The sequence below is a fragment of the Danio rerio genome, chromosome 13, assembly GCF_052040795.2.
Source record: "Danio rerio strain M-AB ecotype USA chromosome 13, GRCz13ab, whole genome shotgun sequence".
NCBI lineage: Eukaryota > Metazoa > Chordata > Actinopteri > Cypriniformes > Danionidae > Danio > Danio rerio.
In genome coordinates this window covers 45,820,891-45,846,261 of record NC_141033.1, presented here as the reverse complement: position 1 = coordinate 45,846,261, position 25,371 = coordinate 45,820,891, and the positions used below count along the sequence as shown (strand labels likewise).

General features: G+C 36.6%; 1 protein-coding gene across 2 annotated transcripts in view; it reads right to left on the bottom strand.

The window, feature by feature from the left end:
* cdh23 (cadherin-related 23) overlaps positions 1-25,371 on the bottom strand; it is a 495,141-nt gene that overhangs the window by 19,038 nt on the left and 450,732 nt on the right. For both annotated transcript variants that reach the window (XM_087277778.1, NM_214809.1), the window contains 11 exon segments: positions 23,019-23,477; positions 20,470-20,586; positions 19,378-19,602; positions 19,100-19,269; positions 18,402-18,539; positions 18,194-18,313; positions 14,467-14,644; positions 10,670-10,881; positions 4,627-4,821; positions 3,237-3,350; positions 2,237-2,366 (listed from right to left, as the gene is read on the bottom strand). In XM_087277778.1, coding sequence (XP_087133904.1) covers positions 2,237-2,366; positions 3,237-3,350; positions 4,627-4,821; positions 10,670-10,881; positions 14,467-14,644; positions 18,194-18,313; positions 18,402-18,539; positions 19,100-19,269; positions 19,378-19,602; positions 20,470-20,586; positions 23,019-23,477 — 2,058 coding nt within the window.

Sequence of the window (25,371 nt, the reverse complement as noted above, 5' to 3'; positions counted from 1 at the left end):
ATCTATATGTCTGTCTGTCTGTCTGTCTGTCTGTCTGTCTGTCTGTCTGTCTGTCTATCTATCTATATGTCTGTCTGTCTGTCTGTCTGTCTATCTATCTATATGTCTGTCTGTCTGTCTATCTATCTATCCATCTATCTTTCTTTCAGTCTATCTTTCTGTCTGTCTGTCGGCCTGTCTATGTATTTTATTTATTAGAATTACAAATATATACATACAAATATACATACAAATATATTATATACATATACAATATTTTGTCTTATTTCTAGTCCAAATATATTGAAATTCTAAAGCCAAGAAGCATTTTTAGACAACTAAAAAATGTTTTTTGTTTTCAGAAATATAAGTCAAAATTAAGTGTGTTTTTCCTTAAAACAATGAAAATATACTGCCAATTGGATAAGCAAAATGTTTTCAGTTTGAAATAAGATTATTTTACCTCATTAGCATTAAAGGGGTGTTCCACTACAATATCACATTTTAAACTTAAGTTGATGTGTGATGAAGCTGTGTGAACATAAACAACATCTCTGAATGTAAAATGCTCGAAGTTCAATGCAAAGTGAGACATTGGCTTTTACAGAGTTAGCTTAGCAAAGCCTACAGTGAACAAAGTTTGGGGACAACAAAAAAGGCACATTCGAGTTAATGATGTCATAAAAGCTTTAGGCTACGAGTATACACCCCGTGCAGTAAAGGGACATGGCCAGATGCCCTATAATGTTATAGCAGAGATGCTTCATGGTAACATTTTGTTAGCTGACCAATCAGAGCCTTTTGTGGGTGGGAAATTCAGAGAAATTGGGAAATATGACCGTCATTTTCATGTCAGCTGAGTAGTAGTATAAAACCAAAGTAAGATATATGAAAAAATAACGTGACTTTCTACAAGTGAAGCATAAGCACACATTGCTTTGCATCTTATAAACAAAACAAAGACTTAGTTATCTGGAAAATGGATTTTGATTTAAGAATTTTTAAAAATTCAAACTAAAAACAAGCAACAAAAACTTCAAGCAAAAATAGTTTTTTTGCAGTGTAAATGTTCAAACATTTTAACCATAATTATATACATAAGTTCATATAGAGTCGGGAACCTTTTTTGGCAAGTGCATTTTTAGAGAGCCATTGGGGATATATAAGCATCACATGTCGAGCAAGTCCATGTGTTAAGGATAATTTATAGAAATTTTTTTTTTTCGCCATTAGCACTCATGAATGTTGTTTGAATTTACGTGCGCAAGGTTACCATATAAATGTTAGTTGCTTAACCTTTATTGAAGTTCAAATCAAGTTAATCCACAGTGCTGTACATGCGCATTGAAATGTCATTTTATTTTTATTCTTAATCATTTTGCTGTAAAAATATACAAAAAAAGGTCATTTTAATTGTATTTTCAATAGAAAACTGATTTTTAGAGACAGTTTTAACTTTTTATTGAAGGGAGACAGCTGGAGAGCCACATATTTTTGGTCAAAGAGCCACATGTGTCTCCCGAGTCATAGGTTCCCTACCCCTGGTATAGAGTAAGGCCACATATCAGATTTCATTATCGGGGCAGTTTACATAGGAACGTTTCATTTCAGAATCTTTTGCTGACGCAACAAAGTTGTGCAAAATTGAGCATTTCACTGGTAACTTCAGGAGGAAATAATATATTAAGAAAGTCAGTAGTTGATCAAGAGTGTTCTGTCTAAGTTCACTGACCTTCAGAAACAGTTAAAGTCAACATTATTAGCCCTCCTGTAATTTTTTATGTTAATGATGTTAAACAGAGCAAGGAATTTTCACAGTATTTCTTCTGTATGAAGTCTTATTTGTTTTATTTCAGCTAGAATAAAAGCAGTTTTTTTATTTTAATTTAAAACAATTTTATCTCAATATTATTATCCCCCTTAAGCGATATTTTTTTTTTACAGAACAATCATTATACAATGACTTGTCAAACTACCCTAACTTGCCTAATTAACCTAGTTAAGTCTTGAAATGTCACTTTAAGCTGAATACTAGTATCTTGAAAAATATCTAGTCAAATATTATTTTCTGTCATCATGGCAAAAATAAAATAAATCAGTTATTAGAGATGAGTTATTAAAACTATTATGTTTAGAAATGTGTTGAAAAAAATCAGAGGTGAAGAAACAGTTACTTTAAATGATAAGGGATAAACTTCTACTCCTTGAATGAAGCACGACTGTGGAGCATATTTAAGGTGTACTATTGTGTCCGCACCTGCGATGAAGTAGTAGACGATGGCATTAGAGCCTTCGTCTGCATCCACTGCTCCAGTCACATTACCCACAACAGTTCCAGGAGAAGAGTGCTCCGGTACAGACAGAGACTGATACGGCAAACTTCCTCTCTGAAACACATGCAATACACAAAAATCAAGACTTAAGCAATAAGCGGTGAGAAAATGTCCAAGCCTTGCAAGTTATGACGTAAAAAAGTACTCCACACTATGTCTACTGTGTTATATCAGAACTATAATCTTTAAGCTGAAAACACAATGTGCTACAAGCTTTCTGTAGTCTTTTGAAGTATTTTAGTGTAATTCTAAACATGCTGAACAAGCTTCTTTTTGCTATGCCATCTTATTTCTAGAAAATAAATGAAAGAATAGTTTTTTTCTGATCCCAATGTAAAACGAAAAATGATTTATTAAATTAATGAGTAATGACTTACAGAAGTCACTAACATGTACCTCAGTGTGACAGCAGTTTATATAGTCTACCAAAAAACCTTTCTACACATATACATGAACATAATATACATAGTATATTTAGAAAACATTATAATTTGATGACATTAAAGACTCTAGTTATCAATCACAGCACAAAAAGGTCCCAAAATAATGATTTATAACTATGTGCTATGTTGTAATAATTTTTATTTATGTGCTGTTGTGCTTCAAAATACTAGCTTTATGTCAGTTATTTTTATCACCTAACATTACACTTATAATTGTATTCATTTTAATAATTACATACTATAATAATTATGTTGACTCATTTTCCAAATTGTTGTTCCATAAGTTTACTTTTCACTATTTTGCCTAAAGGTTCAATAAAATACAGCATAAAAATAGTAATAAATTAAATACTTTGGTTATATATCAGGCTTCACTGTATTTATTCTACTTCTGGCCTACAAAATCTACTTGAGAAAACTGTATCAGCTGTTTTATTTGTTTATTTTTAAAATAATAATAATAATTTAAAAAAAAACTTACCGGAGGTTTAAGGAAGACAGGTTCATTGTCATCAATGTCAGACAGAGCCACCTGCAGTGGCTGCATGGTCTCATAAGGGACAGGCTGCCCTAGGTCATACGCCACCACAACCAGCTACACACAAACACACAGATTTACATTATTTACTTTTTTGACACTTTTTTTTCTGTTTTCATTTCTAAGCGTTTTGAATTTTTGTCATTAACGCTTTTCCCACCAGCATTTTTTTTTTATAGTTGCCAGCCACCACCGCATTTTTGATGATTTTCACCTAAATCTGACAGCCCTCAAAATGTTTTCTGCCGTATCACCAACCGAGCCCCTGCTTTTAACCACACATTTTTTTATTCTATATCCATGTGTTCATGTTTTATCATCATGCTTTATATATATAAAGAGTGTGAAGAGTTTACATGCAAAAGCTCTTTGAAAGCCATTTGATAATTTCTACTAAAAGTAGCATTTTTCTCCTGTTTGCAGGCTCAGTTAAGAACTTTGACTAACTGCAGTCTAGCCAAGGGCTCTGTATGAGAAAGTCTTACCTATGTCTGTGGGTGTCACTATTTAAAATTAAAGCACAGCTTTCCGCTTATAATGTCTTATTGCTCATCGCCATAAATTAAAATAAGGACGCATGACAGCTGAGCGGGACAAAATAAACCATGAAACTCTGACCAATGTAAGAAGAGTTTACTTGCATGTGACTTGTTTTAGCTCTTTTGGTCCGTTTAGAAACTTTGCTGTGTGAAAGCGAACCGCACTAAGAACAAAGAGCAACATTGTAACAATTTAAATCCTTGTTTCCGAATAAATTAATCAATTCACAGGTGTGAAGCACCCTAAAGCATGAGGTGATGTAAAAAAATTATCCATTTAAGGTGGAAGTGACAAATTACAAGCTTTGGATCTTTAAATCAGGTTTATATCCTCTAAAACCTGAATTTTGTCAGTTTGGGAACACACTAGCTTATAAATATCCTTAAAACTAACAAAACTAATATCTAAAAAACTGGTAACACTTTATTTTGATGGTCCATTTGAGTATTAGTAGACTGTCTGCTTAATATCTGTTGATTCTGCTCCTTCAACAGACATTTAACTGACTATAAGAAACTTTGCAAGTTCATGCCAACTTACACTAACCCTAACCCCAACCTAACAGTCTACTTATAATCTATTGAGAATTATGTAGATGCAATGTAACTTAAACTCAACAAACGGACCATCAAAATAAACTGTGAGCTAAAAACCTTTTAATTTCAAGGGTTTATTAATGACCTTTCATGCCTCTCGATTGCATGATATTGGGTCAATGGCAGGGAAAGAGTTAAAATGCAACACTAAACATCCACTGGCCTTTGATTGGCCTTGGTTATAAATCAAGACTTACGCTGTACAGGGCTTGTTTCTCTCTGTCCAGCTTAACCGCAGTAGTGATCACTCCTGTCACAGCGTCAATATGGAAGTTCTCCCAGTCTCTGTTCCCAGCTCCGGTCTGCAGGAAACTGTAGCGAACCTCTCCGTTCACCCCTTCATCCTCATCTGTGGCAAACACTTCATAGACTACCAGTCCAGGAGGCTGTTCCTGCATTGACAAACACACACACAAAACATAAGAGAACGTGATGTCTGACTTTATTGAAACACAGGTCATCTAGTGTCAAACAGCCCTGATATAGAGAATCAAATATGACAAACCACCATGTGACAGATCTGGGTCAAAGCATTGAACAGCAAAGACTCATGTTTATAAATTTCTCCATCAAATGCAATATCATATACAGTTGAAGTCAAAACTATTTGCCCTCCTCTGATTTTCTTTTTCAAATATTTCTCCAATAGAGATTAATAGAGCCAGAAATTTTTCACAGTATGTCTGACAATATTTTTTATTCTGAAGAAAGTCTTGTTTGTGTTATTTTGGCTAGGATAAAAGAAGTTTTAATTTTTTAAAAACAATTTTAAGGTCAAAATTCTTATTTTATTTTATTTTTTTAAATCATTGAAAAAGTTGTTTTTAACCAGATAAACAAGTTCTTAAGCTCCAAACGATGTTTAGACAATTTTCAATCTGGTGTCAGAGCACATCACAGTACAGAAAGCACTCTTATAAAGCTAATCAATGATATCCAACTAAATAAATATTTAGGCAAACTAACAGTGCTGGTATTGCTCGATCTCACAGTTGCATTTGACACTGTTGATCACAGCATACTTTGGAAAACTGGGTTGGGCTGACTGGGATCAGATCTTACCTTGAAGGGAGAGGTTACTATGTCAGTATAGCTGACCATAGGTTGAGGTGGACACCCATGACATGCGAGTCCCACAAGAGTCTCCTGTTCAACCTTTATATGCTCCCACTGAGCCGAATAATGAGAAAGAACCAAATCTCCTACCAAAGCTATGCTGATGACACTGATCTACCTAGCCTTGGTGCCTAATGACTTCAGCCCCTTAGACACCCTCAATGCATTGATGAAATTAACAATTGGATGTGCCAAAACTTTCTTCAGTTAAACAAAGAGAAAACTTAAGTCACTGCATTTGGGAATGGAAATGAGGTTCTCAAGGTGAATGCGTACCTTGGCACTAAGGGTCAAATGACAATAAATAAAGTAAAAAATCTTGGTGTGATTCTGGAGTCATATCTGAGCTTCAGTAGTCATGTCAAAGCAGTTAGTATTTCAGCATACTATCATCTCAAAAACACTGCAGGAATTAGATGCTTTGTTTTCAGTGAAGACTTAGAAAAACGTGTTCATGCTTTTATCAGCAGCAGGGTGGATTACTGTAACGGCCTCCTCATGGGCCTTCCCAAATAAACAGTCAGACAGTTGCAACTCATCCAGAAGGCTGCTGCCAGGATTAGGACCCGAACCAGGAAATCAGAGCACGTCACACCTGTCCTGGGGTCTTAACACTGACTCCCAGTTACATTCAGAATAGTTTTCAAAGTATTATTACTTGTCTATAAATCACTAAATGGCCTAGGACCTCAGTACATTTCAGATATGCTCACTGAATAAAAACCTAACACATTACTCAGATTAATAGAATCAAGTAAATTAGAAATTCCAAGAGTTCAGTCAAAGCAGGGTGAATCGGCCTTCAGCTATTATGCCCTCCATTGCTGGAATTAGCTTCTAGAAATGATCAGATGTGCTCCAACATTAGGCACATTCAAATCAAGACTAAAAACACATCTGTTTAGCTGTGCCTTGACTGAATGAGCACTGTGCTATGTCCTACAGATGTCTTTCTTTTCTTTTTCATTCTTTTCTAACCTGTTTTAACATATTTTCATTTGTTTTAAACATTTTTAATTCTTTTAATTTCTTTTTTCTAGTTTTTTTTATTCTTGTTTATGTAAAGCACTTTGAATTACCATTGTGAATGAAATGTGCTATATAAACTTGCCTTGCCTTGAATAGTAGTACCTTAAAAACATTGAGTAAAATATTATAAAATAAAAGAAATCAGTTATTAGAAATGTGTTAAAAATATATTCTTTCAGGAAGAAATTGGGGGAAAAATACACAGGAGGACTAATAATTCTGACTTCAGCGATATATAAAAAAATAAAATGAATAATAACAATATACTACTTTTAAACCTACATCTAAATTCATGCTGTGTCATGGACCATTTAGACTTGACATTGCTTCTCAGTTAATTATCTATTAATTATCTTTAAAAATATGTATGTTCTCATCAAGAAGGCAGAACAAGTGACTGACATTCAGAAACAAAAGCGGAAACACATATTTGTGTACAGAAGTGTCTTTGTGCTACTTTTGGTGAATGTCAAAGTCGATGAAATCAAAAGTGGGGGACATTTTTTAAACATGCTAGTCTGAAACATTGTGTCCTGAAGTGCTTTTTGTTTATATACCAACATATCAAATAGATCATGATAAAACGGGGCCGAGGGTCTGCATCTGATATTAAAGATTAATGACAAACACACGTAGAGAATCTTGCAAATTTGCTCACTTTTGTTTGATGCATAAAAAGGGATATTTTGTACTGCTTGCATCTTATTTGTATCAATTTCAAAGATTTTGTTCATTTCAGACTTCTAGAAGTTGATTAGCAGTGTTAATTTGAGATCTAGCTTTACTAACCTACATATATATGCTTTAATGCTTATGTTCAGTGGAGAAATTACTGTCAGATAAACACCCCATGTGACAGATTTGGGTCAACAGTATTGAACGGTGAGGATTCATATCTATATGTTCATTCATGCATGACATTTTAGTCAGATTTTTTTTCTTCATTTAGAAGCTATTGTCTTCTATTTAGTGTTTCTGAATCTAATCCGATGTGTATTTCAAGAGTTCGCACGTAGCTGATGATTGATAAAGCTTATTTGGCATGCTGTCTCAGGAGAGAGCCCTGAGTTCAGAATATCCTCGAGCCCAGGGCTCCCTATAATTTGAAGGACGAGAGGAGAGTTTGAGCTCAGGTAGGTCTCGAGAACTACCCTGCTTGTGAATGTGCTGAGATATATCTGGCTTAAGGTTGTCCTAAGGTGCTATTTTGGAGTAGTCAATTTACTTATGGTTTATGTGTTTGGACAGTGGGAGGAAACCCACGCGAAGATGGGGAGAACATGCAAACTCCACACAGAAACTCCCACCGGCTCGGTGGGGGGCCTAACCAGGGGCGTTCTTGCTGTGAGGAAACAGTGCTAACCACTGGGCCGCCGTGCCGCCCTATCAGAGAAGGGGAGGAGTAGGGGTGGAAGGGGGGATTCTTCAACACGAAGATGACTGGAGTGGAAAGCTCTGGTTATTTATAGTGCAGTATTCATCTGATTGAAGCAATATAAGGATCTGATGAGGTACCAGCTGTGTTCAATAAGCACGTGATCCTCTCAAAATGAGTTTATAAATAAACCACACTTAAAAGGGTAGTTCACACACAATTATAATTCTGCTCACTTACTTCAAACCTGTTTGAGCTTCTTTCTGCTGTTGAACACAAAAAGAAGATATTTTGAAGAATGATGAAATCCAGGTGCCCTTTTTTATCCACAAATATGTAAGTCAACAACTACATTCTTCAAAATATCTTCTTTTTATGTTCAACCAAAACAAAATAAACTTCTAGATTTGGAACCACTTGAGTCTGAGTAAATGGTGAGCATATTTTCATCTTTAGCTTAACTATCCCTATGAAGATTGCTTACCTCGAAGGGAACTTACACAATTATCTCAACATGCTCAAAATACCAACTGCACTATATCTTAGAGCTCTCTGTGTCACTGGGGCTGGTTTCATCACTTGTGTCCAATAATAAAAAGCTTAACAATGAAATCTGACACTTAGTCTTGATCAAGCAACATGATCTGGTTATCATAAAAATACAAGAGCAGACCACACAGGTAATATGTCTACTGCATGTTTCAGCTCACCTAACCAACAAAGATGTAACACATATTCCCTATCAATTACTCTCTGATGTGAGAAAGACAGTGAAGTTGTGAGATAACAGAGCACATCAAAGTGGATGAGTTGTAATTTGTGAGAGAGAAAAAAAACATGATTTATGAATGCTTTAGAAATAACACTGAGTGACTAGCCGCATTTCCACTATCGGGCCAGTGCGAGCCAGGGCTTTAATCGGGCCGGGGCGGGCCAATAGCCCGGGAGGTTGAGAAATGAGGCTGAAATCATGTCGCGTTTCCACTGTCGGGCTAAAGCTCACAGCGCGTCACGCAAACACCGGCCACAGAACGTCCCCGAATCAAACGTCACACAACCCGCCCACTTCAGCGGGAATGAGGCAGATAAAGCACACCATAAATCATCACGAAACGAAACCATTAAAATGAAGACAACCGAAACAAACAAACGACACGTTACTGTACAGCAGTACATTATATATCTATACGCACAGACCTGTGTATTTCCATTCATTACATTTGTTTACTCGCCGACCGACTGCATTGTGCATGGAGTGCTCTCGCCACTAACGCAGGGACCCAACACAGAGAGCGCACACATCCATAATATAAAGCCACAGAAATTCTCCTTTATAACTCGATATGGCATGTATTTTTTAACATCCTCGTTTTGATAGAAGTCGTGTTAAGTTTTCAGCACAAGAGCGAGTAGCCTAATAAAATATAGCCATATTTGTTGCGCTCGGCAGCTATTCACTAAAACTCATCATTTAAAGTTTCATTTATAAATTTAACCACGTCAAATAAAAACATAAACAGTTGTTTGAGGATATGGAACACATTTTGTGTTTGGACTTCCCCCATATGCGTTTAAAGCAGCGAGTGCTGCGCAGGACTGAGTGACAGAAAAAAAGGTATAGGAGATTCTGCTTTCACTCACTCAAATAATGCTCTGTTTGCTCGATTTGATTAATATCATCGTATCCAAATACTTTATAAATATTTACTTACATAAATATTTACTTTATATAAATATTTCAAACCTTCTCCGGTGTTTATTGTTTTTAAAAAATATCGAAAATCTTTTTTTTTTTCAGACAGGTCTTTGCAAAATGAAAGTTAGGCTATATGTGGCTTTAAAACGGTTTGATTTATGTATTGTATATAGGCTACCTACATTGTTATAGTTAGCTTTTGTTTATTTTATATTGGTTAATTTATTTAATGTGATTATATATATATCCGATATTTGTAATTCTTTAAATTATATTTCAATATAGGCTACCTTAGGCTATTTTATCAAGATATGACAATATATTGTTTAAAGTCTACGAAAGTGGGCACGTATTTTGTTAAGTTTATGTCTTTCTGTTGTATTTATATGTGTATTATCTCCAAAATAAATAAAGAAAAAAGCCGCTCGCGGCATAACAGAGCTGTGAAGGAGCGCTTTTGCCCGGTCTCACACACACATACAGGCATCTAAACGTGCACAAACAAACAAACATTTTAAACTTGACAAAAACTCTCGAAAACCTTTACTGTCTGATGTGTTTTTAATATGGTGTAAAGATTATTATGCGTTATTGAAACATAAAGGAGGACGCAGCAAAGAACGTCACTATAAATTAAAACTACTTTATTATTTTATGCAGCAGCCTTACATTTAAAAGGGAAACATAAGGGTGATCATACGCAAAAAGACCCCAGACTATAAGGCTAGATGTTTTCTTTCCCTTATTTCTTTATTTGTTTGGCGCATGTACTCATGTGCGATCAGAAAACTGCCCGCCTCTCCTTTCACTCCGCCCCGAAGCCCCAGCTGGCCCTCCTTGGCCCAAGGTATTCGGCGGGCCGAAAAAGGCCGGCCGCTGGCCCCAAGAAAGCCCCGCTTTGGCCCGATTAGGCCCCGGAAGTGACAGTGGAAACGCCACTGGCCTTGGCTCGCCCTGGCTCGCTCGCTTTAGGCGCGATAGTGGAAACGCGGCTACTGACTGAGTGTTTTTCAGCAGTACACACCTCTAGTATGTGCATAATGGTGCCATTGGCCGGGCGCACAAAGATCGGTCTGTTGTCGTTGACGTCTATGACAGTGATTTGAAGACTGGCGGTCCCCCAGAGTGGAGGTCTGCCTTGATCAGTCGCCACCACCGTCAGATTGAACCTCTCGAAACTCTGCAGTAACCGCAGAGAGCGAATCAGCCCAGTGTCAGGATCCAGAGAGAACGCATCTGTGATGGAGAGACAGAAACACATTAACAACAATGACAGAGGCAGGTTTATCTAAATTCACAATGACTTTACTTTTCAGTGAATGAGTTTGAATGGGTATTTAATTAAGGTTAATTTTAAATTAAAGGTAACCTATTATGGTAATTTTTACAAGATGTAAATTAAGTCTCTGATCTCCCTAGAGTGTGTATGTGAAGTTCCAACTCAAAATACCACACAAATAAAGTGTTATGACTCTTTGAACTGCCCCTTTTAGGCTTTGATCCTGATAGTGCCATTTTGGTGAATCTATTGCTTCAAATTCAAATGAGATTGTGCTCTTTTTCTAAAGAGGGCGGGGCTACAAATGCCTATGCGCCAGCAAAGTCTACATCCTATGCTAATAAAGGAGAGATCATCACTAATGGGCGGGGCTTTCCCCCTCTGATGACACATACTAAGGGAGAATGTCAATCAAAGTGTTTCTGCAGTAGGAGTGTCAAAATTAATTGTTTCTTCGGTGCACCGCGATGCAGACGCGGACAATTTGGTATCGATTCAGTAATAACCATAACCGGTTATTATGTCGTGACGTCATTTATCTCCTATGCGCTCTGTCGCGAGGGAGGTGAGCGCCGTTATTTACAACACTCAATGAGCACCATAGGCAAATGCTTAGGGCGCTGTATATCCAGTGGGGCGCCAGAAATGAGCGCGCTTCAGTTGGTTTTGTTTTCGATTTTCCTGACACACATTCAGTTATAGACGGCAATAACTCAAAAAAACGCTTACCCTAAAAAGATCTTAAGTGTGTTTCCTACAGAAAGACAAAGCTGGTTATGTTTCACAGTTGTCTTTCTTTTTTTCGCTCGACATTACGAGTAGTGCTCCGTTTAAGCCCTTGCAGTCTGCGTTTACTTTAGCCGGCAGAGCTCGCGCTGAGAGGAGCTCTCTGTAAGGGACCATCGGAAAAGTGCTTATTTATTTAGTTTTTTTCGTTTTTCTGCTCCGCTCAGCGCGAGCTCTCCCTGTTGCAAGGGCTTAAGTGTGTTTGTTTGTGTGTGTGTGTGCGTGTGTGTGTTTGTTTGTTTGATGCTGTCTATGTTTGTGAATGTGTTTGAATGAGAGACAGTGTGTTGCTGTGTGTCTGTGTGTTTATACAGACAGCATGTTATAGCCTCTCCCCGAAAATAAATTAAAAAATAACACTATATATGGAAAGCATCGTCAATGCACCGAGATATCAAATTGAACCGAATCGATGGCATGATAATCCGATAAACCGAACTGTGAGACCAGTATAGGTTCACACCTCTATTCTGCAGACTGTTTTTTTCAAGTGTGTTTATAAAAAATATATATTAGTGTTTTTACTATTAGAAGCTGGCTAGATTCACACACAGTTGCACACAACTATGCCCTTATAAAAATGATTTTTGCATAATAGGTACCGTTTAAGCAAGCGTAATTGAGCACTTTACAAAGAAGTGATACATTGATCAATAAAAAAGCAAACCATTTAGTGGAAGATGTACATTACAACAAAAGAAATGTCCGGGACAAGAAATATGGGACTAATATATGTTCATATAATAAATACAAAGTTATATACATATATATAGTCAGGTAGTGTATATGCATTCAACAATTCAGTTTTGACAATAGTTATTTCTAAATTATTCTCTATATTATAGTTCATTTATTTTATTTAGAAATAACTATTGTCAAAACTGAATTGTTGAATGCATATACACTACCTGACTATATATATATATATATATATATATATATATATATATATATATATATATATATATATATATTGGCTGATAGCCATGAGATATTCTGCCAGCAACAGCACACAAAGGCCTCTTTACCTTTGTGCATTACTCCACCCACATACAAGCAGAGGACGATCCACAGTTTGACAAATATTCCTGCTGTTGGGCAACAATGTACTTTTGGGGCTATTTTAGTCAAGAATGTAGTTGTTTAGATTGCAACTATGCAATTTATTTAAAAGGATAGTGCCTATTTTAAAATATTTTTTCTTTCTGAGAGACAGCGTGTCAGTGTCTATTAGTCAAAGACAGTTGACGTTGTCTATCCCCAAGATGGCGCCTGGGCCGCATAATAAGCTTAGAAGATTAAATCTGTGTTTTTTTACTGTGAATAAGAAGCTGAAAAAACGGAAGCACCACGATTTTTAAGGTGGACCGGATATCGTCAATACGAAACTGCGAATAAGAAGCTGGATTCAGCCTCGTCCCTCCTTATCGCAAACACAACAGCAGTCTGGTAGTGATTGCGCTGCTTTTTTTGGGGTTAATTATTGTGATATTGTAACGTTCGCTTAATGTTTTATATGCATTGTGTATAAATGTCATGTCCCCTTTAAGAGGACTTCTTCTGTAGATATTTTACCTTTAAGATGCAATCACGCATGTATATGAGCTCAGTTAAGTTCTGGCAAGCTCTGAGGAGAAGTGTGTGATGGTCACTCTAGAGCTGTATCATTCTTTTATTTTAATAATGTAACATTTTTTTTGCGATGGATGTTTGGGTGTCTTTTTCTTTTCCTTTGGCTTACTCATTGTCATTGACTGGCGTGTATGTAGTCGACTGCACTTGGGAAAAACGCATAAAGGCCAATAGGAAGAGCGAAATAGTTTGTCTCCTTTTTTTTATTCCTTAAAGTCTCCGGGTAAACAATGGGACACCTGGCACCTGTCACAATACAGACGGCAACAGAGAAATACTGTAGACTGTAATAGACTGTAGAGAGATTTCTCTGTAGACGGATGGCATTTCATGTCACGTTCAGCCTTATAATCTTAAAATATGAGCAAAATCAGCTGTTTTGTCATCACTTTAGGAAATGACGCTATAAAGATTCATTCAAATACTGGCTCTAAAGTGATGTTGGTGAATTAGTAATGGCTTCTGCTGTTCTGACGTCAGCTGCAGATGTGAATGAATGGCGGAAGAAAGTAGTTCCTAATACAAAAGGGTTTTACGCTCTCCATGTTTCACTATTTTTTTTATATACACGATTGTGCCGTCAAACTGTTGTATAAACACAATATCACATGAGTAGCAGTGTGATATGGCTGTATATCAGCACTGGTGGGACCCAAAGCACGCCTCCCACCAGCACTGATATACAGCCATATCGCACTGCTACTCGTGTGACAATTATATCATCTTCAATAATTAGATAACATATTATAATTTTAAACAATATTTATTATGTATCTTTTACTTTTTGCTCAACAAATCTCCTTCATTCGCTATGAAATGCATGCACGTTTTGTTCATGATCTACTTGTTTATCATTAATAGAATTATCGAAGTCACTGCAAAATAAAATAAAATTTTCGGAAAATATTTCCTCTAATGTCATTTCAAATTCCATTACCAAAAGCTGTGTGCCAGTTAAATTCATTTAGAAACTGATTAAAAGTCTAATTTTCATCTCCAATTTTTTTCTAAGCCTTATGTCTATATTATGTATGTATATATGAATATATGTATGTATGAATGTATGTATGTATGTATGTATGTATGTATGTATGTATGTATGTGTGTGTGTATGTGTGTTATACCCGCTCCAGGGCCCTGTAGACTGTAAGTGAGTAATGCATTCTCCCCTTCATCGAGGTCAGTGGCCTTCATAGTGATCACTGATGTGCCAACCGGCTCGTTCTCAAACACACTAGTGGTGAAGACTCTCTCTGAGAAACGTGGACGGAAATCATTGACATCCAGCACTGTCAACTGCACCTGAGAGACAGAGAGATGCAGAGGTGTTAAAATGGAGCACAAAACAAAAACTCTGCTTGTTTTGCCAAGTTTCTGAGGTTTCCTCATGCAAATCTGCTCGCACGAAACTGAAACTTTCTGCTGCAAAATGCAAACGTGTGCAAAAGAGTTGAGCACAGGTTGGGAATACAAACTTATATAAATAGCAAACTTATATAAACATCATTCCAATTCAATAAAGTTAACCAACTAGGCTCATAAATGTCGATTTGTATTTGCATTTTACGTCCATATAATGGTTATGCTTAGTCTGCCTTGAACATTGCAACAGCTGATGGTATTTTAATTTTCTGCTTGTTTTGCTTCTGAACTTCCACTTCCTCATATTTTTAAAGTGTCAATAGAGGAAGTGTGAGCCGAACTCACAATCTTCAGCAGTTGTGAAACTTCATTTTCACAGCTGACGGTCTCTTCATATCCTCTTTAAACAGGAACTGGAAGTGAAGGAGACTCCGCCTAGACTGAGTCAGTGTCTATCGTGTTCATATAATTTGTTTGTTTTTTTCTTTGATCTGCTTGTGATTGTGCAGAGTTTTAGAACAGGTTGTTTGAATTTTAATTAATTTAGAATAAATGAGCCAGATATACAACGTACTTTATTTAGCAGCTCATTTAAGAGTGTATTATGGCTCGTTTCCACTCAGTGGTACAGTATGCTTTTTTGGCCGTTTCGATTGTCAAAATGTACCAAAAAGCAAACCCTCCCGTACCACTTTTTGGGTACCTTTTCAAAAGAGTACCCAGCACAACAAAAGGGTATCAAAAGGCGGAGCCAGACATGCAGCTGAACGCCATTGGTTTACTATGATACGTCACTAGCTCGTGCACAAGCCAGGAGAGCGAAAACAAAGGAAGCGGCATTTTTAAATTCACAGCAGAGACATTACACCGTAATAATATATACATATAATAGCGAGCCATGGTCGACCCAAGCTCAAAAACTTTGTCGTCATCTTGACGAGCAGCCACAAAGCTAAGAAAAAGAGCAGAATCTACCATGTGCCCCGTTGTTGTTTACAAGGCCATCTAAAGCATGATCGGTTTCGCTTTATTGTGTGCACTCGCTGCGGGTCTATATTAACAAATTATAATAACAATTTTTTTGAGTTGATGATATTAACATGTGCGTGATTATTGAAGCGGATCTGACATCCAATCCTTTCAGAAACAGACAAATGCGAGAGTGACGCGCAAAAAAACAAAGAAGCAAATGATTCTTTCAGCTACCTAAAACTGCCATGTTTAATTATCATCACCTTTTGGACTATTATGAACTCAGAAATACTTTCTAATTAGAGGTTATTTGTGTCTGTGAAAATTACAGACACAGATGAGGGGTTTGCACTGACCCTGGACTATATGCTGTGTGTTGTTTTTTAACCCAAATAAGGACTAAATGTCTGTTGTGTGTAGTTTTTCAGTAATTGGTAACATATCGCAGACTGTAAAGGTCTTTATGTGTTCTTATATGTTCCTATATGCATTTATTTATTTATTTTATACAATTGCAAACGCTACAGTAGGTCATTTTTGCTTTTTTATTGATCTGCAGTTATGATCAAATCATGTTCATATAAAGGGTAGTAATGAACATTCATACACAATTATCTGTGTATAAAGCCTCTGTTTTGTGAAAAGTCCTTCTCATATCGTATAAGAATGACCCGTACAGCTTTACTTTTACATTTCCTCAAGCAGGAATGACCTCAACGGAAACTTTCTGTTGTAAACCACACCCACCTTTGGTGCCCTTTTGGCAGTGGAAACACAATGCTCATAAAGGTGACCCGTGCCGACCCATAATGTACCATACTGTACCACACAGTGAAAATGGGTCATTAGGCTAAACCAGGGGTGTCCAAACTCGGTCCTGGAGGGCCGTTGTCCTGCATATTTTAGTTCCAACCCCAATTAAACACACCTGAACCAGCTAATCAAGCTCTTTGGTATACTAAAAACTTCAAGGCAGGTGTGTCGAAGGATGCTGGATCTAAACTATTCAGAACAACTGCTCTCTAGGACCGAGTTTGGACACGCCTGGGATAGACTTTCTATAATCATGTTTATATGTTGTAATTTTATGGTTTGTGTTAATTATTCAGATGCAATTAAAGCAACTTTTATGTAAACTAACAAAATTATTACATTTTACAGCCCCTCTAGGATTAAACGGTTGAGTTTTATCATTTTTTTTTATCCATTCAGTTGATCTCTGGGTCTGCTGGGAGCACTATTAGCTTAGCCTAACATAGATCATTGAATCAGATTAGACCATAAGCATCTCGCTCAAAAAAGTTTCGATGTTATTTTTTTTATCAGTTGTTTTTGTTAATAATTTAATATTTAACGCTTGACTCTTCTGTAGTCTTTGTGTACTAAGACAGACAGAAAATTAAAAGTTCCTATTTTCTTGGCCGATAGGGCTAGGAACTATTCTCTCATTCCGGATTAATAATAAAGAAACTTTGCTGCAGTACCATGGCTTCAGTAGGCAAAATATTACCTCTAACCTGATTTCACCAAGTAGGGCATGATCCTAGATTAACATCAACTGTATGTTGATCTTAGAACAACATTCCAATTAGCCAACTGTTTATGTTAAGTTTAGGTTTACATTTAGGTTTTTGCACTTCTACATGAGTGGTATCCAATTATTATTGCCCTCTGATTCTGGGAATAATTTACAGTTATGGTTGGGTTTAGGGTTAGTGAATAGGTATGGATTACATTTTTGAACAAAATTTGGGTTCCAGGATCGCATCGTACATGGCAATATCAAGATGTGCATAATATTATGCAGATTTTAAGTGGAAGTCCAAGTATAGGGCTTGGTCCTGGGGACTATTTTCAGCTGCTGCACAATATCACTGCGAATAGGAAAGTAATTTACTATTTTTTGAGTGAGATGCTAATGGTCTACACTGCAAAAAAAGCTTTTCTTACTTGGATTTTTTGTCTTGTTTCTAGTCCAAATATCTGAAAATTCCTAACTCAAGAAGAATTTTCTAGACAAGAAAAACATATTGTCTTGTTTTGAGAAATAATATGCCAATAATAAGTGAGTTTTTCCTTAAAACAAGCAAAATAATCTGCCAATGGGGTAAGCAAAATAATCTTACGTCAAAAGAAAAAACAAGATTATGTTGCTTACCCCATTGGCAGATTATTTTGCTTGTTTTAAGGAAAAACTCACTTAATATTGGCACATCATTTCTCAAAATGAGACAATATGTTTTGCTTGTCTAGAAAATGCCTCTTGATATTAGAAATTTTAGATATTTAGACTAGAAACAACACAAAAAATCTAAGCAAGAAAAGCATTTTTTTGCAGTGTAATCCAATTAAATGATCTATGCTAAGTTAAAAATGCTCAGACCTGGAGATCAGTAAATGGGTTAAAAATGGTAAAACTTAATATTTTAACTCTAAAGTTAAGCCTATTTTTATTACGTGCTCTTTTAAACAGCCAGAACTTTCCTTTTTTCCAGCTCATCCACAGACTGTTTGTACCTGAACAGAGTTTTCTCTGCGGTTATTGGGGCTGCCGCCGGGATTGTCCCTGGCGTAGGCTGTGAGAGTGTAGCGGTCTTTGGTTTCTCTGTCCAGAGCGGATAAGATGTAGATGTCACCCTAAAAACACAGTACATCAACATTATAAATATATAACAGTATACATATATACCATTTTTTTGTCTTTTCTTTTTCACCACATACTCACTGTAGTGGGAGTGATCCCAAATTTGCCCTCGCCATCTACTAGCCCGTATTCAATGACAGAGAACAGGCCGGAGTCTGCATCTGTCGCTCTCACGCTCACTATAATAGTGCCGAGTGCAACATCCTCAAATATTGACTTCTGCAGATTCAAGCATATACAAAAATTGGCTCACATTTTATTTCAAAGTACAATTACTAAACCATTAACTATGACTTTTGTCTCAATAAACTCCTAATGTGATGCTTATTAGTAATTATTAAGGCATATAGAAAAGGATCATGCATAATATGTCCTGTATAAGAACTAATAAACCGCCAATAAATAAATAATAGGTGGCAATAAGCCACTAAATTCTAGTGAGAATTGGATTTCAAAAATAAATTTACCAAAAATTGTGGAAATTTATTAGGTTTAACAAAAATGAATTTAATAACAATAAATAAATAAAAACTGCAAAATGGTGCAATTAAATTATAATAATAATTTCAAAAATTTTATTATTCCTATCATGCTAAAGCTACAGTAATGCTTAGAATGTATGCCTGAAACAATGAACTGTATCAAATTAGCAAAAAAAATTATAATAATGATAATATACACAGTAAACACCAAAAAATACACATAAACACCTTAAATAACTTCCTGAACATAAGCTATGGACTTTTGGAAAAGCCTTACTCTGGCCTGTGCTGACATACTTGATATAACGGCTGCTGAAAAACTGGGTTGTTGTCATTAACATCAATGATGCGTAGATAGACAGGAAGCTCAGTGAAGCGAGGAGGCGAGCCATGATCCTGAGCACGAACCGTGAAGTTCAACCACTGCACTTGCTCAAAATCCACCGTCCGATTGGCCACAATTTTACCTGCGGGTAAAGATTTGGAAGATCACAATTTAGACTGAATATAGAGTTATATAACAAGGCCTTATAAGAAATTTCACCCGCAGAAATGCAAATGAGTGTTTGTGTAACCTGTAGATGGGTCTTCAAGTCTGATGTAGTTTCCACGAGGCAGGTTTAGGAGCTGGTAGATGATCTGTCCGTTGGGTCCTTTATCAGGATCCACAGCTGTGACTGACAGCAGTGTGGTACCAGGCACAGCACCCTCTAGAATGCTCTCGGAAAAGTTCGCCACACCGAAAGGACGGAAACGAGGAGCATTGTCATTCACATCCAGCACATTTATGGTCAGTTTGGCTGTGGAGGGAAATCATGATGATAGAGTCTGAGATTTCCAGGAAAGACAGATATTTCCAGGCTGGTTTAGTAGCTTTTTTCTGTCAAATTAAACTATTTTTCAATAATCTCCATATTACAATTAAAAAAGCAACTTTAACCACTCAAAAAATTGTTTACATGATATAAATTATATTTTACATCAACTCAATAATAATATAGTTTTTTTTTTTCAAAATGTATTTTTTGAGCACACTAACAGGCCACTTTATTAGGTACACCTTACTAGTACCGGTTTAAACCACCTTTTGCCTTCAGAACTGCCTTAATCCTAATCTCTGGGATCAACAAGGCATTTGTGCCCACAGTACTGCCGCTCACTGGATATTTTCTCTTTTTCAGACCATCATCTGTAAACCCTAGAGATGCTTGTGCATAAAAATCCCTGTAGTTCAGCAGTTTCTGAAATACTCAGACCAGCTCTTCTAGCACCAACAACCATGCCACTTTCCAAATCACTTAAATCACCTTTCCCATTCTGATGCTCAGTTTGAACAGCAGCAGATCGTCTTGACCGTGTCTGCATGCCTAAATGCATTGATTTGCTGCCATGTGATTGGCTGATTAGAAATTTGCGTTAACAAGCAGTTGGTCAGGTGTTCCTAATAAAGTGGCCGGTGCTTGTATATTATAATACAATAATAACTATTAGTTACCAAAAAGTTTGGGCCTCACACATGCTTGGTGTGCACAAATATGAAACACTCCACACAAGTATGAGGCTTATTGGTTTTTCATGAGGCTCAATACAAACATATGGCTATTCTTAATTGGAAAATTTGCAACACAACAGCAGAAAAAAAATGAAAGAGACAGAAAGATTATTACCGTTCGGTACACTGACCGACATTTCAATAACATCACTGGCGTTGTCATGCACTGAAACTATTATCTCAAACGTGGCGACCAGCTCTCGGTTCAAGGGGTTTCGTACAAACACAGCACCTAAAAGCAAAGACGGAATCAATTAATAATACAGCAAAGCACATCCTTTAGGTAAATATTGCATTTATCTACTTCATAGAAATTAGATTTGATATAAAAACGTACAATGTGTTTGACTGCTAAATTACAGATAAAGATGTAAAAACAGTCTTGTTCCATGTTGAAATTCTTGATTCTGAAACAAGTCAATTTTGATCACAGTTTTGTTAACAAATGCGCTTTCCTCAAACATTAGTAGCAACCATAGCAACTCAGGAACAGTTGCTGTAGTCTTCATTCCTCTGTGCGATCTTTCGGGTGTTGACAAGTGCTTCATTAGATCAACCAACTCACAAATTAGTTTCAAAATATTTGTAATGAGGTACGTACCACGTTACAATGAACTATTAGATATGCCCTTGTCATATGTACTGTCGCTCCCTTACTGTCTGGTTGTGACGGACTCAAAAGTCAGGTATTAGGAGATCTAACATATCACAACTGATGAGAATTCAGTCAAACATTGTGTTGCAAAGAGCTAAATTAGTGTTAACTTGAATATAACTGGCAAGTAATTATAAAATAAGCTGGATAATCAATGGCCTGCAGTGAGTTAAAGCAGTGTTTCTCAACCATGTTCCTGGAAGACCACCGACACAGCATGTTTTGGATGCCTCCTTCGTCTGTCACACCTATTACTGGTCTTTCAGTCTTTGCTAATGAGCTGATAATCTGAATCAGGAGTATTTGGTAAAGGAGACATAGAAAATGTGCCGAGCTGGTGGTCCTCCAGAAATGTGCTTGAGAAGCAGTGAGGATTTTGAATGCACTTTATGTTGCGTGGTTCCTTGCATCTGCATCATGCATTTAAAATAAAAATCATGCAATTAAAATTAGCGCACAGTAATCCAATGACTATCCCTTACTTTTAATGTTTGTGTTTGTATATCAATATTGAATGATTGCAAAAATTACGTCAATACATCGATACGAAATACCTCAGAAAAAGCTAAGTAAAATGAAAATTAAACACAGAGTTACACAAATAAACAAATAAAAACTGATTTCCACATCAAGCCGTATATACACAGTCAAAATCATCACATCAAACACCGAAATGGTTGAAAAGCAATTTACAAATTAGAAATTCCATGCAAATGTCAACCTAGCCATTAGAAAAATAAAGTTTTCAACAAAATAGCGAAACCCTTTCTAACTTTTTTCGCATACGCTTCTATTTTAAAGTACTGTAAAAATACTCAAAATGTCACTGTCAATGTTTTTAAAAAAAACTCTATTTAATTTACCAAAGGCCCACAAGTGCCAAATTCACATCTGTCACATACACAATGAAGTCTTTTCCTCATAAATCCAAAAATGCTAAATAAAATCAATAATTTTTGTTCAAAAACTCTGTTTTGTTCTTATATAGCCAACTTTGATCCTTTTAAATAGCATTATTACTTTTGGGTTGTGCAGTTTAATTGCTGTTAAATTACTGTAAACTCCAACCCAGGCTCATTGTGAATAGGTACCCAGATAACCAGAGGGACGTCTGCTCGCAGTTTTTGTTTTTGCAATCCACCAGAGGCCGCTGTGTACACTTTTTGATGATCTCAAATTTCTCTTGCGCGTCCTTTTCTCACATAAATCCACCAGAGGGCGCAATATACACTTCAGCCGACCAGACCAGCTTACTTTCAACAGACTGACTGACTCAACCACCCCTTCCCTAAACCAAACCGATAGTATGTTCAATCTACTTTTTCTAGCAATCTAGAAAAAGAAAAGCTGTTGTGGCCGCGTGGTTTCACCATGTTTTAAGCCAGATGTTTATTTATCTTATTTAATTTTTTTTTTGCTTTTGTTTTGTCTGGTTTCTGGAATTGTTCTTTGCCGAACTCAAACCCCGTCGTCACAGTCACTTCTGCTCCGCATCTCAAGTTCACCAACATACACAGCGAGCCACTGGGCAAACTGGTAACACTGGAAAAGCCATCCACACAGAGGTAAGTGGTGAGCTGGTAGCACGAAAAGCAACAGAAGCCGTTAGCGGCATCATACAGCGCCGTAGCGTACATTTTAAAAATGAAATGCAGCCAGGTGCATCTCTGGCTACATAATTCGCACTCTCCAGAAATGTAGACGGCTACATATCCACAATGAGCCTGTGTTGGTAAACTCACATACTTTTTGGTCACATCCATAACGTGTGTTTATTTTTTTGTAAAATGTTTACAGATTGATATTTTTCTGACCCCATAACTGTGTGGTTAGATGTTTTGGAAAATTTAAACAGATGTTTCAATACAATATTAACATATACTTTCTCTGTGTATTTATGTTTTGGGTTTTTAATGCAAATGTCACATCCATAACGCTGGAATTTCTCAAATACTATTAATTGTAAGTCCCTAAGTGTCTGATGTAGTTTGTTATATATAATCGCTCACCTGTGTGAAAGTCAATCCCAAACGACTGCTGTAGACCATCCACTGCATTATTCCCATCATCCTTTGCTTCCACAGAGATGATGTAATACTCCAGACGAGGTTTTAAATCAGGATCCTCTGCGGCTAGCGTAGCCACGACTACACCAGGTGGAGTGGACTCGTTGACACTGATGGTCTGGACGGGCTGTATGAAACGAGGACGCGAGTCGTTGACATCATCCAGAACCACAGTTAATGTTGCGGTCCCTGAGAGTGAAGGTGTGCCTCGATCAGTCGCTATTACAACCAGACGGTATGAGCTTCGTTCCTCTCTGTCCAGTGTAGCATTGCCCACCAGAACAGCACCAGAGAGAGCATCGACAATAAAACGATCCTGAGCACCGCTGTCTAACCGATACTGCAGCCAACCGTTAGAACCAGCGTCAGCATCAGTGGCAGAGAGCTGGGTTACTACTACACCTGGAGAAAAAAGAAATAAAAACACAACACTATTAATAGTTTTCAATCACATGACCTGTGTGGAGACCTGGCAGGCTTAAAAACAATAAGCCATAATGGGAGTCCCACTGGGATCTCCATAGAAACACAGCCCAAACTGGTCATATTTCCATTTGTTATAAACTACGAATATCTGGATTACATATCAACAGAACAGTACCAAGATATGATTACAAACTGTAAATTGTGGACACTTGCAAATCCATATATCCATATAATGTCATTTAAAGCAGTCATGTGTCCCTCAGTAATATTTGCTGGTAGAGGAAAAATCTATTTGTTTACTTCTGCTATTTATACTTTGACTTTGCATTTCAATATATACTTTAATTGCACTTGACCTGCAAATTAGAATAGAAACTGTACAAAAAACTCACAAATGTATTAACAGTTATAGGTACCATAGATTGTATTGGGACAATGATGTTAATAATCGGCACAATCCATAATATTTTTCCTTTCTGGTTGCTTTCTGTGAAGGAATTCTGTAGAGGCATAGCTCAGGTGTGTCTTCTCATAGGTTAGTAAAGCTAAACCTTATTGCACAACAATTATCTGGCTTTTTGGCTTAAAAAAAAAAGGAGAAATTATTCAGCCCGTGACTTGACATGTTTTTTTTCCATTCCCCTAATGGTGTGACAATACGGGAAAACAATCAGTTGAACACGTTGAACATAAATAACAAATCCTGGATGTAATACCTATGGGCTTGAGCAAATTTTTATTATTATAGGTCAAATAAAACATTGTTATCTTGAGTTTTTTTCCTTCTTCTTATGGTAGGTCAGAATTTAAATTCAGTCATTGTAAACCCTGACAAAAGATCAGACTAATTCCACAACATATTGATTTTGTAACTCTTATATAAACCATGTCTGGAAACATTGTGGTATTAAATGAAAGCAGCTCTAAAATACCATTTAAAAAAGAAAAAAGAATGTCACCAGTAGTTCACAGAATAAAACAATATATATATAAACATGAGCAATATTACACGAGTAGCAGTGCAATGTGGCTGTATATCGACACTTGAGGGAGGCATGGGTTGGCATTAGGCCACAGGTCGAGTGCCTTAGTGCCCCACCAGTGACGATATACAGCCACATCGCACTGCTACTCGTGTGATATTGCGTTTATACAACAGCTCGATGGCACAATCGTGTATATAAAAAAGAAAATCAAACATGAAAGTCTTAAAAACTCTTTTGTAAGACAAACTACTTTCGCCATTTATTCACATCTGCAGCTGACGTCAGAACAGCAGAAACCGTTGCTACTTCACAAACATCACTTTAGAGCTAGTATTTGAGTGATTCTCAATAGCGAAATGTCTAAAATGATGACAAAACAAGTAATTTTGCTGACATTTTAAGTTATAAGGCTGAACAGCATGAATTGCCACCAGTCTACAGAGATTTCCAGTTCTGTCTGGTTCTTGAATCTGATTGGCTGATAGCTGTGCGATATTCTGCAAACAACAGCACTCGTCTAGCCTCTTCACCCTTCATCCTTGTGTATTACTCTGTCCACATGCAGCAACAAACAGAGGACACTCTACAGGTTGCCAAATATTGCTGCTCTTGGACATCAGAGTGTACTTTTGAGGCTTTTTTTTTTAGGAAAGAATGTAGTTGTAACAATATATTTATGTTTATATGTTTGTATACTTAAACATAATTATCCAGGGGAACCTAAAATGTTCAAGTGTTCTTGATTTTTTACACATGTATATATACACACATAAAAAATGTAATTAAATTATCATTGTAGTATTATTTAAAGAATATTCCAAGGATATTTAAAATTCCTATATAATTTATAATATAGGCTATTATTTTTCTTTTTTCTCTTGTTT